The sequence below is a fragment of the Acinonyx jubatus genome, chromosome E4 (assembly GCF_027475565.1).
Source record: "Acinonyx jubatus isolate Ajub_Pintada_27869175 chromosome E4, VMU_Ajub_asm_v1.0, whole genome shotgun sequence".
In the NCBI taxonomy this organism is placed as follows: domain Eukaryota; kingdom Metazoa; phylum Chordata; class Mammalia; order Carnivora; family Felidae; genus Acinonyx; species Acinonyx jubatus.
In genome coordinates this window covers 60890554-60911065 of record NC_069395.1, presented here as the reverse complement: position 1 = coordinate 60911065, position 20512 = coordinate 60890554, and the positions used below count along the sequence as shown (strand labels likewise).

General features: G+C 41.9%; 1 protein-coding gene across 7 annotated transcripts in view; it reads left to right on the top strand.

Annotated features, from left to right (window-relative positions):
* PLD5 (phospholipase D family member 5) overlaps positions 1–20512 on the top strand; it is a 416641-nt gene that overhangs the window by 381349 nt on the left and 14780 nt on the right. For all 7 annotated transcript variants that reach the window (XM_027046397.2, XM_027046399.2, XM_027046400.2 and 4 more), the window contains 2 exons: positions 5724–5860; positions 17233–17401. In XM_027046397.2, coding sequence (XP_026902198.1) covers positions 5724–5860; positions 17233–17401 — 306 coding nt within the window. The remainder of the gene's footprint in view (positions 1–5723; positions 5861–17232; positions 17402–20512) is intronic.

Genomic DNA, 20512 nt, shown 5'->3' with positions numbered 1-20512 from the left:
GCTCAGGTCATGATCTCACAGTTCGTGGGGTCGGGCCCCGTGTCGGGCTCTGTGCTGACAGCTCAGAGCCTGGAGCCTGCTTTGGATTCTGTGTCTCCTTCTCTCTCTGCCCCTCCCCCACTTGTTCTCTGTCTCTCTCTGTCTCTCAAAAATAAATAATTTTTTTTAATTTAAAAAAAAAATAAATGAACATTAAAAATATATATATAGACTAGTTACTGATCTGGGTGCTAGACAGATCTGATCTCTCATTATAGTTTTGTTCATTCACCCATCAGTCATGTATACTGAGATGTATTTAGTGAGTGAGGGCAGGACATTAAGTGGAACCTAGTGCTGCTATGAAAAATGCCATGTTATATTAGTCTTTAGAACCTCCACTACATATTGTTAATTACCTTTTTAATAGCTTTATTGAGAGATACTTCACATTCCGTGGCATTTCTTTTAAAGTATATGATTCAGTGGGTTTTTGTGTAATCACAGGCTTGTGCAGCTATCTCCACCATCTAATTTTAGGTTATTTTGGGGGCACCTGGGTGGCTTAGTTAGTTAAGCATTCGACTTCTGCACAGGTCATGACATCACAGTTTGTGAGTTCAAGCCCCGCATCGGGCTCTGTGCTGCCAGCTCAGAGCCTGGAGCCTGCTTCGGATTCCATGTCTCCCTCTCTCTGCCCCTCCCCTGTTCATTCTCTGTCTCTCTCTGTCTTTCAAAAATAAATAAACATTAAAAAGTTTTTAATAAAAGGACAGTTTCATCACCACAAAGAAAACCATTAGGAGCCACTCTCCATTTTCCCCTTCCTCAGCCCCTGGAAACTGCTAGTCTACTTTCTGTCCCTTAGAATTCTCCTTTCTTTAGGTATTTCATATAAATGAAGCATATATAATATGTAGTCTTTTGTAATTGACATCTTTCACTTACTATAATGTTTCCAACGTCCATTAATGTTACAGCATGAATCAGCACTCTGTTCCCTTTCGTGGCCAAATAATACTCCATTATACAGATATGCCACAGTTTGTTTATTCCCCCATCGGTTGACGGACATTTGGGTGTTTCTATCTTTTGGGTCCTGACAGTAGTGTTGTCATGGACTGACGTGTGCAAGTTTGTATTTGGACACCTGTTTTCAGTGCTTTGGGGTGTGTACTCAGGAGTGGCCGTGTTGGGGAATGTGGCAACTCTGTGCTTAACATTTTGAGAGACTGACACATTGGTTTCCAAACTGGCTGCCCCATTTTACAGTTCCACCAGCAGTTAATGAGGGCTCTGTTTTCTCCACATCTTTGCCAATGCTTGTTATTTTGTTTTATTTTACCCCTCCAAATGGGTATGAAATGGTATCTCACTGTGGTTTTCATTTGTATATTTTAATATGTTCATTGGCTATTTGTTTATCTTTTTTGAGAAATGTCTATCCAATCCTTTGCCCACTTTTCCATTAGTTTACTTGGGTTTTGTTTGTTTGTTGAGAGAGAGAGCACAAGTCGGGGAGGGACTGAGGGAGAGGAAGAGAGACTCTTAAGCAGGCTCTATACCCAGTGCAGAGCCCGATGTAGGACTCCTCTCATGACCCTGAGATCATCACCTGAGCTAAAATCAAGAGTCAGACTTTTAACCAACTGAGCCACCAAGGTGGCTTTTATTTGGTTTTTATTACTGAGTTGTAAGAGTTCTTATACATTCTGTATATAGCTCCTTTATCAGATATACAATTTGCAAATATTTTCTCCCATTCTGTGGGCTATCTTTTTGTGTTTAATATATTTTAACATATATATTTTGAGGATGGAGTATGAACTTCTTAAAAACCAGGAAACTATAGTGAAATAAATCAGAAGTCTAAGGCAAATATTTAACGAATATGCAAAACAAGTTACGTGCGTGTATAAGGCACTATTTGATCTAAGAGAGACATATTTCCTAGAAGCAAGGTGCATGAGAGCATTTGAGCGGTAAAAGTCATCACAGAGCTGAAACAGGGAAGAATCTGTTTTCCTTCTCCTTCTCATAGTAAAGGAGTACACAGTGCTAGGCTCAAAAAAATTAATTCAGGAGCAATAACAGGGAAACTTAACAGCCTTCTCTGTAATTAAACTATTGGAACTAGTTAACTTCCTCTGCTGAATCAGTAGATCATTCTTTGTGTTGTTCATTCATTTACATCTTTTTATGTTTATTTATTTATTTTGCAGGGCCGGGGGGGGGGGGGGAGGTGGACAGCATGAGTGCATGAGTGGAGGAGGGGCAGAGAGAGAGAGACAGAGACGGAGAATCCCAAACAGGCTCCCCACCGTCAGCCGGGAACCTGATGTGGGACTCGAACTCCTGAACCATGAGATCACGACCTGAGCTGAAACCAAGAGTTGGAGCCACTCAGGCACCCCTTATTCATTTATATCTTAAGCAAACATTTTTAGCCAGTAGTATATTCAGCACTATTTTCAAAGGTAGCAGACTGTGGAACATATCATCACATACCACCATGGCCCTATAGGGCCAGGGGAGTACTGATACCGAGGGTCATGCGTTTCCTTAATAAACACATGGAGCACCTGCCATGGTTTAGGCACTGGGTTAGACAATGGGAACATAGGAAACAATACAGCAGGCAAATCCAAATAAAGAACTGTTCACACGTGGATGGAAAGACGTAGCATGAAGTAACTCCATTAAGAATGGAGGTTGGGGGATCACACAGACCTTCAATGCTGATTAATTTAAGAAGCACTTTCACATTCATTCCACAGATATGGATATAAAACATATGCTAAGCACAGCATGGCATAAGGTAAAGGGGATGAGCAACCCAGCAGTTGCATATGAATGCAATACAATGTAGCACGTTCCAGAATGAAGCTCCAGGAAGCAGGAGTCTTACTTTGATCACTGGTATATACCAGGTGGCTAGCCTAGAGCTGGAGCATGGCGGGCACTTCGTACTATTTGCTGAACAAATGAAAGCAAGCACACAAGAAAGGCACTCACCCAGCCAGGGAACAGGCCATTACCCGATTTAAGCCTCAAGGGAAACCAGTGTGAGAGGTGCGTTCTACTGTTAATCCCTTAGGCTGCGAGGCTCAGCAAGTGTAAGGTGCACAGCCAGCAGGCTGCAGGCTATAAATGCTGGAGCCTAGCCTATATCACTGAAAGGCACCCAAAGTCCAGACTTGCAGGATATAAGAGCAAATGTGAAGACAGCAACGACTCCTGTGCCTCAATTTTTTCCTCCCTGAAACCAAAACCTTGTTTTTGCAACATGCAAGGAAGTTCAAGAAATTCCTGAAACAGAAACGTGGGCGCTTGGACGCATGTCGGAGCTTCCTTAAGCTCCTGTCTAGAGCAAAGACCCTCAGCTCCCCCATGTTAGCCTGAAGAATGTTGAAAGCAGACCCAACAGGCTGAGGGAATTAAGTAATGTCAATTTTGGATGTTTTCATGGAGATAGAAAAATGAGTAAAGTACAGTCCCTAAAATCAGGTCAGTGACAGTCTAGGCAGGCAAATGAGGCAAGTGCAAATAATTACAAGTTTGAATATGCTAAATAATGTAGCAAATCAATCATATTACGGGCGGGCAGAGAAGGGAGAAGGGGCCTCTGGCTGGGGAAATACAGAAGTTTCATGGAGGAGCTTGTAGTTGAACTAGAGAAAGCATGAAACTGATGGGCAAGAACAAGGAAGCTTGGGCCGGAAGGGCTGGCGGGAGCAAATGTGCAGGGGCAGACAGATGAGAGCCAGGCACAGAGGGCGTGATAGCTGGGACAGGAGGGAGGCAGAGAAATGGGAGGCCAGGGCTTGGAGGCCATAGTTCAGTGGGTTCAGACTGGATTCCCAGACACCAGAAATGCTGAGTGTGATGTGTGTGTGTGTGTGTGTGTGTGTGTGTGTGTGTGTGTCCATCATGGTGACGAGAAAACGATGTGTAAAAGCCCCAGCAAAGAAAGAGCACTAGAGCCTGAATGGGAGGAGGGGCAGTCAGGAGTAAGAGGGAGACCCAGTGGCCACTAGAAGCAGGAGCACCTGTCTTGGGGACAGGCAGAGTATCCACTGCGTGTGTGCTAGGGAAAAGGTGTAGGACCAGCACTGGGTTTGGTTGGTTGGTTTTATCTTTTGTTGTTTTTGTTTGGGGTTTATGTTTGTGTCTTTTCTTATTTTCATGTTTTTTAAATTTTTTTGTTAATGTTCATTTTTTGAGACAGAGAGACAGAGCGTGAGTGGGGGAGGGGCAGAGAGAGGGGGGCGCAGAAACCAAAGCAGGCTCCAGGTTCTGAGCTGTCAGCACAGAGCCCAACGCGGGGCTTGAACCCACAAACTGTGATCATGACCTGAGCCACCCAGGCACCTCTATTTTTACGGTTTTTTGTGAGGGTTTTTTGTCATTAGTTTGTTTGTTTGTTTTTTAAGTTTACGTATTTATTTTGAGAGAGAGCACAAGCGGGGGGAGGGGCAGAGAGAAGATCCAAACAGGCTTCGTGCTGTCAGCGCAGAGCCCAGCATGGGACTCAATCCCACGGTGCTGGATCATGACCTGAGCTGAAATCAACATTCGGACACTTGACCGACTGAGCCTCCCGGGTGCCCCTGGCATTAATTTCTTAAAAGACTTGGAAACTCATCTTCGTTCCAAAAGAAAAATAAATGATCAAAAACTCAATCTGATAGTCGCCTTCCAAGATGACTTTCTGAGCAGGGACATTGAGAGAGTATATGACCTTCAACAGGCTCCTTTCCTGCCCCCACGCTCCACGTCTGTCTTGCTTGGACATCCAAGACAACGGCTTCATCTTCCCTCTGTCTAAGCCGGGATAGGCATTCCCACCAACACAGTGATGGGAGTTGTCCTGAGCGTTGGATGCAGGACAGTTCCAGAAGCCCTCCCATACGTGCACCCCCTCCACTCACCACTGCCTCCTGCTGCTCAGAGTAAGACAGCAACCCCAGTAATGCTATTTTTAGTCCTGTGTGCTGGGAAGACAACGAGAAAGCCAAACTACATCTTTCTATAGCAATTTCATCCAAAAACACCTTATTTTTATCAGATGGAAACCACCTTGAGCAACAGGAGAAAAATGCCTCAAGTATAATTTGCCTCTTTGTTCGTTGGCTTGAGTTTTTCAGAATATCCTCCTTCCCTGTCCCTCCTGATGAATTTGGTCTTCCTAGTCACTTGCTGGGTTTTTCTTTAGAATTATTGATGACCTTTTCACTCTTCTTCCTGACTTAATGATGAAAGGGGAAAAAATCCACAAGATTTTTTAGATTGTATGTCTAGAATGTTTTTATGCCCACATCACCTTTCAAATGAAATGACTTTTCGGGTAAATTGATTGCTGTGTGTACATATATGTATTATATGGTAACACCTGAGAAAATTAACTGTTATTCATGATGGAGTGTTCACCAGAGCCCTGTAAGTGTGAGTTAGAATACTCTGAAAATGAGAGGTGTGTATCCTGAAAGCAAGAATTCCCTCCCCAAACAGACATAAAGGTCAGACTTGAGACACATCCCACCACACCTTGATCTGAACATGCCTCAACTATGATGGGATTGAAAATACATTTGTCTATTCTCATAAAGGACTGGAGAGTTGGTTTGAAAAATCTACCTCGAAGCCAAGATCCACTGAAACAAATCAACAACAACAACAACAAAGAGAAAGCCCCAGCTGACAAAAATTAATCCTCTGAAAGTTTGGTTTTTGTGTCTTCACAGAATTCTCCCAAACTCTTCTGCCCTAAAAACAGAAGCTTTGACATAGACGCCATCTACAGCGTGATAGACGACGCCAAGCAGTACGTATACATCGCTGTCACGGACTACCTGCCAATCTCCAGCACGAGCACCAAAAGGTCAGTGAGTGAGTAACCTCGTCCTCCAACCCAGCCTCCAGGGCCAGGTGCAAACCGGGGACCATAGGAAACCGGCTGGACACTGAGGTGCTCTCCGTTTCCCTTTAGGTCACACACCGTTCAGACCTCCGAGTGCATTTGCAACTTACCCATGATGCATCTCCTCCCTCAGTCCATTTGAAGGACTCGGGGACTCACCCTACAGAAGTACCACCGTGTTTGACCTTACAGGCATGAGAGCAACTTTAGAATGGAGATCGGGTTGTTTTCAATTTGAAATTTATTTGAAAAATAAAATAAATTGGAAAAAAAAATTTTCTGGAAAAAAAAATTTAACACTTTTTAAAAGTAATCTCCTCATCCAGTGTGGGCCTCCAACTCACAACCCTGAGATCAAAAGTCACATGCTCTACTGACTGAGCCTGGCAGATGCTCCCCAAAAAATATTTCTTGAAAGTTCTTAGCTAGCAGGTGTCCCTGAAGGATATACTGAAACTGAGTAGGTCTGGCAAGATCTTCCTCCAAGGAGACATCATTTTGGTCGTATTCATGTCAGTCTTCATTAAACGCTGATTTTTTGTATTTTTTCAACTTAAAGAAGAAAGAAACTCAGTATGTATATGTTCTCAGTCAATCCATTCCTCTGTACGAGGAAGCGAGCATTTTAAAAAATGAAGGGATTTGGGGGGCACCTGGGTGGCTCAGTCGGTTAAGCATCCGACTTTGGCTCAGGTCATGATCTCTCAGTTCATGAGTTTGAGCCCCACGTCGGGCTCTGTGCTGACAGCTCGCAGCCTGGATCCTGCTTGGGATTCTGTGTCTCCCCCTCCCTCTGCCCCTCCCCTGCTCACGCTCTGTCGCTGTCTCTCAAAAAATAAATAAACGTTTTAAAAAATTAAATTTAAAAATGAAGGGATTTTTACAGCAATTCATCGTTGTTTAGAGGGGAAATACTTGAAATAAATTTAGGGATGGACTATATGCCCCTAAGTGCATAAATGCCTGGCTGTGCCCCAGATATTTCTCACTTTTCTCTCCTGCCAGGAATGCACAGATTTGGCTACTTATAAGTGCTTTGAATAACCCATTTAAAGCCAGGAAAAGTTTTCAAAGTGCACATTTCTGAGAGTACAGCCGGAGACCTTTTTAATTTGGGAAATTGCAATTTCAAAATAACCCTTTACTGAGGTAAATGATGAAGCGTGCCCTCTCTTGCTTGAATATTGTTCATGTTGCCAACCAACACATGCCTAATATGCAGCTTCTTTATGCAGATGCCTGTAAGATTGCAAAAGCATGAGTCTCCTGCAAAGTGATCTCCCATAATGACAGTCAAAAAGCATTTTAAGCTACAAGATATACTATTAAAACATTTTTACTTTAAAATACGGCACATCCCTTGAATATTTGTAGGTGTTTACCCATATACTTTTACATGTTTGCTATCCCTTTTTTATTTTTCTCCAATTTATTGGTTTGAGATTTCATTTCAGATGTCAACGTCACTTTGAGAAGACTTTGAAACGTAATAGATACGTTTTGCCTGCTTCTCCTGTTATTCAGAATGAGAGTAAGGGATAATGGGGTGATGATTTCTTAGGATTGACAAAACCTTCATTCCATGAAGCCCCACAAACAAAATTAATATCCTTTGTGGCCGGAGAGGAAGGAGTTGGCATAGAGAATCTAAAATATCTTGGAAATGTAGAAGTTAAAGAAAACTAAAAGAATGTTAAAAAACTGAAAACTCACCTGAAATTTTGCATTTTGGTTATTAATCTACCATTTCAGCGGCTGTTCAAAGAGCAGTTCTCTTATCATACTTAGGATATTTCAAACCCACAATCCCATCAAGCATTCTAATGAAAAGTCATCAGAGGGACTCCTGGGGGGCTCAGTCGGTTAAGCATCCAACTTCGGCTCAGGTCATGATCTCACGAGTTCGTGAGTTCAAGCCCCACGTCGGGCTCCGTGCTGACAACTCAGAACCTGGAGCCTGCTTCGGATTCTGTGTCTCCCTCTCTCTCTGCCCGCCTCTCCCCCTCTCAAAGGTAAATAAACATTAAATTTTTTTTAAAAAGTCATCAGAGACATAAGAAGTTCAAACATCCACGTTATAATTAAATTCTTCTCAATCCTACAAAAAAATTACTTAAGAGTCAGCATGGTTACTTGTCTCTACATTGTCCTGGAGAAAGTTTTCAGAATTCAACTAGAATGAACAAATGGACATTGTCAAATATCAGTGCGTCAGTGTGCCACAGGCTGGGCTTTTAGTCTACGCACTGCTAAACATCCAAATGAAAGAGGAAAAATTCATAGGTTCCCAAAGTAGAAGTGGTTGGTCACAGGTAGAAAAATATATACACCATCATTAAGCAACAATATTAGAAGTGACTTCTAACTTTCAAAGAAGTAAGAAGTGAAGGAAACAATGATGTATGGCTAAATCAATCCCGCAGTAAAACATCAGAAGCCCTATTTCAATTCTTCCTGTTTTGGCAATCAAGTGCGGTTTCTTTTAGCAATTCGCATATTTATTTTGGCCTTGGTTTGGGGTTGTTCTTTATTTATTTCCTCAGTCACATGAAATACATCTTTCAGAAGAAAACCAGTAAATGTGTGAAGGAACAATAAGAATGTAGGCCGGCAGCCAAGAATACTCTCTCCTGGCAAAGTTACCTTTCAGATGTGAAGGAGGAATAAATGCTTTCCCAAACAAACAAAAGCTGAGGGAGTTCACCACCACTAGACCTGTCTTACAAGAAATGTTGAAAGGCGCTCTTCAAGCTGAAACAAAAAATTGACAGCACACAAAATTCTGATTAAGGTGATAAACAGGCAGTCAGAATTAGAAAACTGGAACTCTTTTTTGGAACAGTGTATGAAACTCTTAGCTATATCATAAATGTTAAAGAAAAACAGCACCAAAATAACGATAGCTGCAGCCAGCTGGTAATGAAATCATAACATAAAAAGAGGTAATTTGTGGCATCAAAAATATAAAAGGAGAGGATTAAAAGGATGATAGGTCAAGAAAAGTAAGCTGCTATCAGCAGAAAAAAGGACTGTTTTTTCTATGAGTTGTTTTGGGTAAACCCCATGGTAACCACATGGCAAACAAAAACTTAGAACAGTCATGAAATATAAAGAGGGGGAGAATGAACAAATCATCATGGAAAACCACCAACTGGCAAAAGTAGACAGAAATGGGAAAAAAAAGAAAGAATGGGAAAAAAGAAAAAGAGAAAAAAGAAACAATAGAGACAAAATAACCAGAAGGCAAAAAATAAAATGGCAGCAGTATATAGTATATATGATTACATATTAGTATCACCCTCAGTGAAAATGGATTGAACTCACCCATCAAAAGGCACAGAGTGGCTGGATGGATAAAAAAACAATATGCTGCCTACGGAAGACTCACTCCAGCTCTAGAGACAAATACAGACTCAAAGTGAACGATGGAAGATGATATTCCAAGCAAACATATGAAAAGAAGGCAAGCGTAGCCGTACCTATAATAGACAAAATAGACTTCAAGCCAAAAGGGGTCACAAGAAGTAAAGAAGGTCGTTATATAATGACAAAGGGGCCAGCATGTCAAGAAGATATAGTAATCATAAATATACATGCTCCCAACACTGGAACATCAAAATATATTAAACGATTAATGAGAGATCTTAAGGGAGAAATAGACAATAATACAATAACTGTAGGATACTCTAATACCCCACCATCAACAATGGATAAATCACCCAGACAGAAAATCAACAAGAAAATGTTGCAGTTGAATCTGGAACAAATTTAGAACAAATGGACTGCTCAGACATATATAGAATATTCCACCCAACAGCAGCAGAATACACATTCTTCTCAAGTGCACATGGAACATTGTCCACGATAAATCACATGTTAGGCCACAAAATAAATCTTAGCAAATTTAAGAAGGTTGAAATCATACCAATTGTCTTCTCTGACCACAGTGGTATGAAACTAGAAATCAACAGGAGCAAAGTAAGAAGATCTACAAATAGATGGACACTAACCACACTTCTAAACAACCATTGAGTCAAAGAAGAAACCAAAAGGCAAATAAAAAATTACATTGAAAACACAATGTATCAAATATTGTGGGACACAGCAAAAGCAGTTTCAAGAGGAAAGTTTATAACTATAAACACAGATACTAAGAAATTAGAAAGATCTCAAATAACCTAACTTTATACCACAAGGAACTAGGGAAAAAACAAACAAAAAAACAAAGTAAGCCCAAAATTAGCAGGAGGGGGGAAATATTAAGGATCAGAGCAGAAATAAATGAAACAGAGACCAAAAGCCAATAGAAAGGATCAGCAAAGCTAAGAACTGGTTCTTTGCAAAGATAAACAAAATTGACACCGTTGGCCAGACTAAGGGAAAAAGAGAAAAGACTCAAAGAAATAAGTTAGAAATGAAAGAGGAGACATTACAACTGATACTACAGAAATACCTAGAATTATGAGACGCCTATGAACGAGTTTATGCCAAGAAATTACATAAACTAGAAGAAATGGATACATTGCTAGAAACACACAACCTATCCAGTCTGAATCATGATGAAATACAAAGTCTGAACAGACCAATTATGAGTAAAGAGACTGAATCAGTAATCAAGAAACTCCCAAAACAGAAAACCTCAGGACCAGATGGCTTCACTGGAGAATTCTACCAAAGGTTTAAAGTAGAATTAACACCAATCCTCCCCCAAACTCTTTCAAAATATCAAGGACGAGGAACACTTCCAAACTCATTCTATGAGACCAGCATTACTTTGATGTCAAAATCTGATAAGGAGACCACAAGAAAGACAACAACAGGCCAATATCCCTGATGAATATAGATGCAAAAATTCTCAACAAAACAGTAGCCAACCGAATTCAGGAACACACTAAAAGAATTATACACAATGACCAAGTGGGATTTATCACTGGGATACAAGGATATTTCAATAATATGCAAATCAACAAATGCAAATGCATCACATCAATAAAATAATACATAAAAAATCACACGATTATCTCAATCGATACAGAAAAATCATTTGACAAAATAAAACACCCTTTCATGATAAAAAAAAAATGTTTAACAAATTTGGTACAGAAGGAACGTACCTCACCATAACAAAGTCTGTATAGGACAAACCAACAGCTAACATTACACTCACTGAAGAGAAATTGAAAGCATTTTCCCCAAGGTGGGGAAAAAAGCGAGGATGCCTACTCTCCCACTCTTATTCAGTATAGTTCTGGAAACTCTAGCCAGAGCAATCAGGCAAGACAAAGAAATAAAAGGCATACACATCAGGAAGGGAGTAGTAAAACTGACATGATTTGCTGATGATATGATGATGTGATCTATATACAAAGTCCTAAAGAATCAGTCAAAAAACTGTTGGAATTAATCAACAATTTCAGTAAAGCATCAAGATACAAAATCAATTGCATTCCTTCACTGATGATGAAGCCTCTGAAAACAAAAAGAAGCCATCTCATTCTCAATAGCATCAAAAACAAAATAGGAATAAATTTAACCAAGGAAGTGAAAGATCTGCACAATGAAAAGTACAAAGCTTTGCTGAAAAAAATTGAAGAAGACACAAACAAATGGAAAGGCATACTGTGTTCCTGGATCAGAATTAATATTGTTAAAATGGCTATACTACCCAACGTGATCTACAGATTCAATGCAATCCCCATCAAAATACCGAAAACATTCTTCACAGAAATAAAAGAAACAATCCTAAAATTTGTGTGGAACCACAAAAGACCCCAAACAGCCAAAGCAATCCTGAGAAAAAGAACAAAGTTCGAGACATCACACATCCTGATTTGAAACTATACAACAAAGCCATATTAATAAAAAACAAAACAAAACAAAAAAAAACACAGTACAAAAATGGGCAAACATCAACAAATAGAACAAAATAGAGAGCCCAGAACTAAACTCTGGCCTATACAGTCAACTACTATTGAACACGGGCACCAGGAACACTCAATGGGGAAAGCATAGTCTCTTCAACAAATGGTGCTGGGGAAACTGGAGAAAACATGTCAAACAATTACATTGGGCCCCCACCTCATACCACTCACAAAAATGAACTCAGATGGGTCAAAGACTTCAAGGCAAGACCTGATATCATAAAACTCCTAGAAGAAAATGTAGAGAAGGAGCTTATCAATAATGGTCTTGGTAATAATTTTTTTCCACGATACCAAAAGCACAAACAAGAACAAAAAATTAACATATGAGGCTACATCAAACTCAAAAGCTTTCACATAGAAAAAAAAAACAATTAACAAAATGAAAAGACAGCCTACAGAATAGGGAAAAAGTTTTGCAAACCATATATCAGCTAAAGGGTTAATATCCAAGTATGTAAAGAACTCATTCAACTCAATTTTTTAAAAAAAGCAAATAGTCTGATTACAAATGGGCAAAAGAACTAATAACATTCTCCAAAGAGGACATCAAAATGGCCAACAGACACATGAAAAGATGTTCAATATCACTCATCATGAGGTAAAGGCAAATCAAAACAATGATGAGAGGGGCACCTGGGTGGCTCAGTTGGTTGGGCGGCCAACTTCGGCTCAGGTCATGATCTCGCGGTCCATGAGTTCGAGCCCCACGTCAGGCTCTGTCCTGACAGCTCAGAGCCTGGAGCCTGTTTCAGATTCTGTGTCTCCCTCTCTCTGACCCTCCCCTGTTCATGCTCTGTCTCTCCCTGTCTCAAAAATAAAATAAAACGTTAAAAAAAATAAAAAAATAACAATGATGAGATACCACCTCACACCTGTTACAATGGCTCCTCAGGAAGACAAGAGACAGTAGGTGCTGATGAGGATATAGTGAAAAGGGAACCCTTATACACAGTTGAAAGAAAGAGAAGTTGATCCAATCACTGTGGAAAACAATAGGGAGGTTCCCCCCAAAATTAAAATAAATCTACCATACGATCCAGCAATTCCAACTTCTGGGTGTTTAAGCAAAGGAAATGAAAACAGAATTCATAATGGAAACAACACAAATGCCTATCAACAGATGAATGGATGAAAAGACGTGGTGCATATACACAACGGAATATTACTCAGCCATGAGAAAGGAGAATATCCTTCCTTTTGCACCAATGTGGATGGACCTTGAGCACATTATGCTAAGTGAGAAAAGTCAGACAGAGAAACACAAGTACTGTATGATCCCACTTATACATGAAATCTAGAAAAGTGTAGAAAACAGACAGTACAGTGTTGGTTACCAGGAGATGGGGGTGAGCAATAGGAGTGATGGTGTTTAAGGCTGCAAACTTGTAATGAATAGTAAATAGGCCATGGAGATTTAATGCACTGTATAATGAATACAGGCAACAATATTACACTGCAATTGTGTAAATATGGTAAATATCAGTGCACTGGCAATCATGTTACAATGTAAAAATGTATCAAAGTAAGATGCTATACATCTTATTAAATTTACAAAATGTTGCACATCAAATTTATTCAATAAGAAAAAAAAAGTAGGCTGGGGCACCTGGGTGGCTCAGTCGGGTAATGTCCAACTTTGGCTCAGGTCATGATCTCGCAGGTGGTGAGTTTGGGCCCCTCTGCTCTCAGCACAGAGCCCACTGCAGATCTTGTCTCTCTGTCTCTCTCTCTGCCCCTCCCCAGCTTGCACACTCATGCTCTCTCTCTCTCTCTCAAAAAATCAATAAACATTAAAAAAAAAAGTAGGCTGATTAGTCTGTGAGCTATTAACATTTTTCATTTATGTTTTCATTCAACTAATATTTATTGGGCACTGTGCAGGAGTGATTCAAGTATGAGCAGTGTATGGTCTCAGGAACTCCATCCAATACGGCAAACGGACACAGACTAGATTATCATGACAATGTGGTGAACGGAATAATAAATATATGTACAAAATAGTATAGGTCCTCAATGAAAGAGCATTTGTGGCAGTTTCAAAGTTAGAAGAGGCTTATTGGAGGAAATGCTACCTTAATTACATTTTAAAATAGGCAGGAGTGGGGTGCCTGGGTGGCTCAGTCAGTTGGGTGTCTGACTTCGGCTCAGGTCATGGTCTCGCGGTTCGTGGGTTCGAGCCCCGCATCGGGCTCTGTGCTGACAGCTCAGAGCCTGGAGCCTGTTTCAGATTCTGTGTCTCCCTCTCTCTCTGCCCCTCTCCCACTGGCACTCTGTCTCTCTCTGTCTCAAAAATAAATAAACATTAAAAAAAATTAAAATAGGCAGGACTTAGAAAAAAAGGACAAAAAGGGAGTTTTCCAGGTAGAAGGGATAGCATGAGCCAAGTTTCAGGTGGAGACAAATAGCCTAGCACATGGCAGGGTCTGTCACAAGTTCAGTCAAGTTCAGTGCTGGAACACAGAACCCGAGGTAAGGTCATGTGAGATCCACTTGGAGGAAAGGCAGGGACCAGGAACGGGAAGGCCTGTGAGAGGATCTTGTCACTTTGGAGAGCGTCCGTTATGTTTTAATCAAGGGAGATATGCTTTCAGACAGATCCCTTTGGTGGTCATGGAAGATGTACTTGACAGGGACAAGACTGGAGGCAGAGAAACCACCTTGGAGCTGTTATAGTGGCCCAGGTCAGGGTTAATGAGGGATAGGAAGGACAGAATAAAGGACGTACTTGCCAAGAATATTTTTGAAATACATGGTGAATGGTAAAAAGGAGAGCAGATGTAAGAATTATTGCCGAGTTTTTACCCTGGGTGATTAGAGGATGAACATTGTGCAAAGTGGAGGCTACAAAAAATATAAGGAAGTAAGCAGACTTGTGAATTTGAGGTTCTTGTAAAGGTCCAGATCGGTAAAGATCTTACGAAGATATTCACAACGAAGTCTGAAGAGGGTTAGCCTGGTGATATGGATTTGGAGCTTTTCAGATTATAGAGGACAGTTGAAATCAGGTACATAAATGAAGCCACCAAGGGGTTGGCATATACAGTGAGGAGAACAGAGGGTGGTGATGGAATAGTATGGGAACATTGACCATAGAAGAGACAAAGAGGCATTCTGAGAGATAAGGGACGGACCATCAAACCACAGGGTCATGGAAGCCAATGGAATTAGTCATCAAGAAGAAAGAAACCATCAACAGAGCTGCATGTGACATAGACTGACTAAAATAAGAATTGAATGATATCCATTAGATGTGGCAGTTGGGCTATCCCTGCTGACTTGGAGATTTGCAGAATGGCAAGCTGGAGGCCAGGGGCGCAAGAGGCTGAGAAGTGAGCAGGGGTGATGAAGTCAAGTCGGATGTTCTAGATTACACTCTCAAGAAGTTATGTTCAAAAAAAAAAGTGGAAACAGACCCAGAAATACAGAGAGAAAACTGACGGTTGCCAGTGGGGAGGGGCAGGGGAGGGACAAAATGGGTGAAGGAGAGAGGAAGATCCAGACCTCCAGTGGTGGAATGAGTAAGTCACAAGGATGAATGGCACAGCATAGGGAATGTCCTCAGGGATGGTGTAATAGTGTTGTATGGGGACAGATGGCAGGTCACTGTGGTGAGCACAGCATCATATACAGATGTTGAATCACTACATTGTACGCCTGAAACTAATGTAACATTGTGTGTCAACTATACTCAAATATAGATAGATGATAGATAGATAGATAGATAGATAGATAGATAGATAGATTTGTTCAAAAAAGAAGAGATTGTGCACCAGCCACAGAGTGATACAGAGTCAGGGAAATTTTCTCTGAATGGATGAGATTTACATTTTGTTCTCAAACTACAAGAAAGGTGGGGAGGTGGGGGAGTTGAGACTGTCCTCAGGAAGGAATGACCGGTGACACACAGCTGCAGAGGGTCAGGGGACCAGCCCAAGAGGCAGAGTGGTACAGGTCTGACCCTGAACAAGGTTGCCTTATCCTCTAAGCCAGAAGGAAGGGGAGAAGGATGTATGAGGCTCTCAAGGGTAGAAATCTGAGGGACACCATGACTGAGAAGCTCCGTTTTTGTGGACAGAGGAAGCAACAAGTTTAGCTCGAGTGGGGTACAGCTTAGAGTAATGACGGAAAGGTCTGGGAGGCAGAACCGCCCAAGACAAGGACAGGGGTGCTGGATGGTGGTGAAGGCCCTGATGGGCTTCTGCTGGCTTCGGCTTCACAGGCTGAACTGACTTTGTTCAGTAATCCTCGGCTTTGTGACCATTGAAATAGACCAATGTGTGTGGCTAGGTGAGGCTCTGAGCCAGGATTTAGATGCTACCAAGAGCTAAGAGGAAGGATCAGGGCAGGTGTCGTTCAGGCAATCGGCACTGAGGTGAGGCTGGGCCAGAGAGGGGACCCAAAGCTGATAGAGCAGGAGAGTGAGAGGGTCACCGGGCTGGGCCCACGCAGGGCAAGAACATGGTCAGTGAGGATTTCCCAGAGTATGGGATGCTGGAGAAGTGTAGCCAGTCCAATATAAAGAGGAGAACTTTGGAGGTGCAGTGATCATGAGGCCAACAGGCTAATGTTTTGAATAATACTTTATTAGTCCAAACTGAGTTGGCCTGGATCTAGGGGAAGATTTGAACAAGTGAACAAACAAGGTTTGTCAGGGCTGAGGGGAGACAGAGACTCGGGGCTTATCCTTGCGAAGGAAACATTTGTTGTTTTTTCTTCTTAAATGAGAATTGAATGACAGTTCTGGAAGTGACATTGTGTGTGTTGGTGGGGGGCTGACCCCACTTCTTACACTAAGTGGGCAAACTCTCGTAGAAAAATACATGGCCAGACTTCTGGAGAGTCTCTGGTCAGGATTTAATTAAGGCAGAAGATTAAGGATTGAGGGAAGAGGCTGAGCCTCCAGGAGAAACTGTTTGCCTGATGGAGGAGTCCAAGGGCCAGAGTAGCTGGGGGCTTGGTCAGGAGAGAGGAAGGCAACTGGAAGTAAGAGTAAGGGGATGACCAGAGCAGAAGCTCATTTGGGGGGCAGTTTCCAAAGAAGAGGCGTTCAGGCAGCATTTGGGGACCAAAGAGGTGCTCGAGGCACTCTGTTGGAAAGTTGATTCTTTGCACACGTATGAGCTAAGGTCCAGCTGGAGGTGGGTGCAAGTGTGGCGAGGGTAGCACACGGTCGAGGCCAACCTGTCCGCATACTCCCCCCACACACCCTGAGGCCCTGCTGGTGGGAGAACACATTTTAGGCAGGGGCAGGACCCAGTAAAGCCTCTTTCCAAATATCCAATCAAGTTATTTACAGAAAGCAGTTAACGATTGGGTTAATATATAAATGTTCTTTGTAGTCTAGTAAATTACTTTCCCCCAGCTAACTTATTTTCTTTGTTTTTATCCACATGGGTATTATTTCTGCAGGACTTACTGGCCAGACTTGGATGGGAAAATCAGAGAAGCCTTAGTTTTGCGAAGCGTTAAAGTTCGACTCCTGATAAGCTTCTGGAAGGAAACAGACCCCCTTACGTTTAACTTTATTTCATCTCTTAAGGCTATTTGCACTGAAATAGCCAACTGCAGTTTGAAAGTTGTAAGTATGACATTGGCTTACGTATTATTAAATAAAAAGGGCTCATTCCCTCTGCACATCTGTGAAAGCTATGAGCATTTGCACTCATGTAAACTGCCAAGTAAGAACCAGGATAACAGTCTCTGATAGTGAAAAAGCACTTCAAAAGTAGGATAAGTAATGTTTCAAGACAAACACTCTTGAGAAAAGGAGCCTGGATCCCACATTTCCTGGTGCCACCTGGCCCTGCCCGGTTTTTATACACTGCCCGTGGTGTCCTCTCCACTTTGTTGGGTCTGCCTTGTTCTCCTGCCTGCCATTCCAGTTCCTAAGGCCATGACCTCAGTGAGGTCACATGCACCTGCACAGCCTCCCCCAGCCCCAACGTGCCCCTGGCTTAGCTCCTGCCCTTGTTCCAGCCCCCAGGGCCACATGCCAATCCATATCCGCCTACTCTGAGCGGGGCAAGATTGGGAATTGGTATTACTTTCAGTGTGGTAACTCCCTAGCTCATGTTTGACTTTCCTTGGGTCCTTACCTGTGACTTCCTCTTCCTCACCTCAGGGCCTTTGTACATGCTGTTCCCTCTGCCCATAACACTCTTCTCCTCCATGCTTTATCTGACTAATGCCCTCTAGTCCTTTAGGGCTTACATCTTCCAGCTTCCACTGCAGTCATTCAGCAAAAGTACCCTGAGAGGGGTGCCTGGGTGGCTCACTCAGTTAAACATCTTATTAATGATTTTGGCCCAGGGCATGATCTCACAGTTTGCGGGTTCAAGTCCTGCATCAGGCTCTGTGCTGATGGTGAGGAGTTCCCTTGGGATTCTCTATCCCTCTCTCTCTGCCCCTCCCCTGCTTACTCTCTCTCTTTCTTTCAAAATAAATAAATAAACATTAAAAATATATACCCCAAGATCCTACTTTCTGCCAGGCACCCTTCTAGGTGATGGGTCTGTGCTCCATGCAGCATTTAAGGACCCAAGATGACAGGGGCACCACCATCCACTCTGACACATACCTTCCAAGATAGTCCTGAGCCTCAACATACCAAGGTCGATCAGAAGGAGAGAGAGACTGGAGGGCTTCCCAGGAGACATTTATGGGTTAGACCTGGAGGTGGTGAACATCCCTTTAGCCTTCATTCTGATGCTCAGAAGTCACTCACCTGTCCACATTCAGTGGCAGAGACAGCTTATGAGTGTGGCTTTGCACAGCTCAAAGTTCAGGACCTCCTAGTGATGTGCAGGACTGGACAGCAAATCTGGATATGGCATTTCATAGTTCGATAAACAGAAACTAAAAACAAAACAACAATCTCCTACGAGACCCAAGACCCAGGTTGAAGTTGCCTCCTCCCCACATAACAGGAACAGGAGAAGGACAGTAAAAACTCCCATTCAGGAGAGGACACTCAGCAGTCACTGGTCCAAGTGATCGTAAAATCCTTCTGGGCAGGTACAGTGAAGTCCTCCTGTGCCAGCTCCCAAGGTTGTTTTCAGCGTGAACAGTTAAAGGAGGTTTTGGTTCTAGCTCATGGTTTCTCTGGCAATGCAATTTTCTCAGAAACATAATAGGCTTCTGATTTGTTTGCTTCCAGTCATTTCCAAGTACCAGTAGCCACAACCAAAGATTTTGTTGTACATAATTCCCAAACTTCACTAATCATGCTTCCTTTCCCATATACCTCTGCCTCAGCCTTCCTCTTCCTCCCCCCTCCCCCCTTCTGTCTCTTCTTATTAACGGTGGCTTCATTCAGGTCATCAGACTTGGGTGGGAAGATTATACCAATTATGATTACTTCAGTTATCTGATCTTTGCTGCAGAAATGAGTCTTTTTTTTTTTTTTTAGAGAGAGAGAGAGAGAGAGAGAGAGAGTGAGCATGATGGGGGGTTGGAGCACAGAGAGAGGGAGACAGAATTGAAGCAGGCTCCAGGCTCTGAGCTGTCAGCACAGAGCCTGATGCAGGGCTTGAACTCACAGGCCGTGAGATCATGACCTAAGCTGAAGTCAGAGGTTTAACCGACTGAGCTACCTGTGTGTCCCCGTAAATGAGTCTTAACTCAGCCACTGAAAGCATTCTTCAAATTTCTTTTCTACTATTGGGCTCCCAGCACAGTTTTTACAGCCCTTTGAAATACCATATTTCTAGCGTAGCTGTTCCCTTCCATATGTGCTTGCGAGCCAGCAAATCCATCTCTGAGCTCATTTATCTCCTCCACTAACTTCCTAAAAGCACTAGTAATGACCCATATACACTGTTAACAATTTGTTTTCCCATCCGTTGCCCTGTAGCCAAAGGTTTGGGGGTGCTTAGTCTTCCTTCCAAATCAGTGCAGGTTACGGTCTTACCAAGTATTTTTCCACTGCATTAACATGGGTCTCCATTCTTTCCATCCTGCAATACCAATTTCCTTGCTGCCTGCTGCCCATGGGATAAACCATTGCCCCATCTTTTATTAAGTTTTTACTGGTGCCGTTATGGCAGCATCTCACGTCACGTTGCCTGGATGTAGTGAGTGCTTAATATTTTTTAAACAAATGAAGGAATTGGTTATATTCATGAGTATAGACATTTAGACAGGCGCTGCATTAAATACTTTGTATGTACTATTTAATCTTCATAACCACACTATGAAGTGGGAAATTTTCCCATTGTACATACATTGAGAGTGAAGCCTGAAGAAATTAAATAATTTCCCTCCAGGGCACTAGTTGATAGTGGAGAGAGATTCAAATACAAGTCTAACTCCAGAGACTGAGCTCTTAAACCTCATACTGTATGGTCAGCAAGTAGAACAAATAATTGAAGTTATAAAGATTTTTTTGTCTTTCCTACCTATGTTAAAAACATCATATCTATATCTGCTCGAAGACCGGAGAGGCTACTCATCTGACCGATGTATCTCTGAGGATCAACAAAAATATCAGATAAGATGTTTTTTAACTCAATCATGCCATTAAATATTTTTTAAAAGTTGAAATTATCAACAACTTAAAGACATAAAATTCTAGAATTTACTATAAATTTCAAAAAAAAAGCATGCTTCCCACATATATTTCGTTTTAATCTTCCTAACATTCTGGTAATATTGATAAAATAGAAATTTTTATTTCCATTTTACTGGTTTT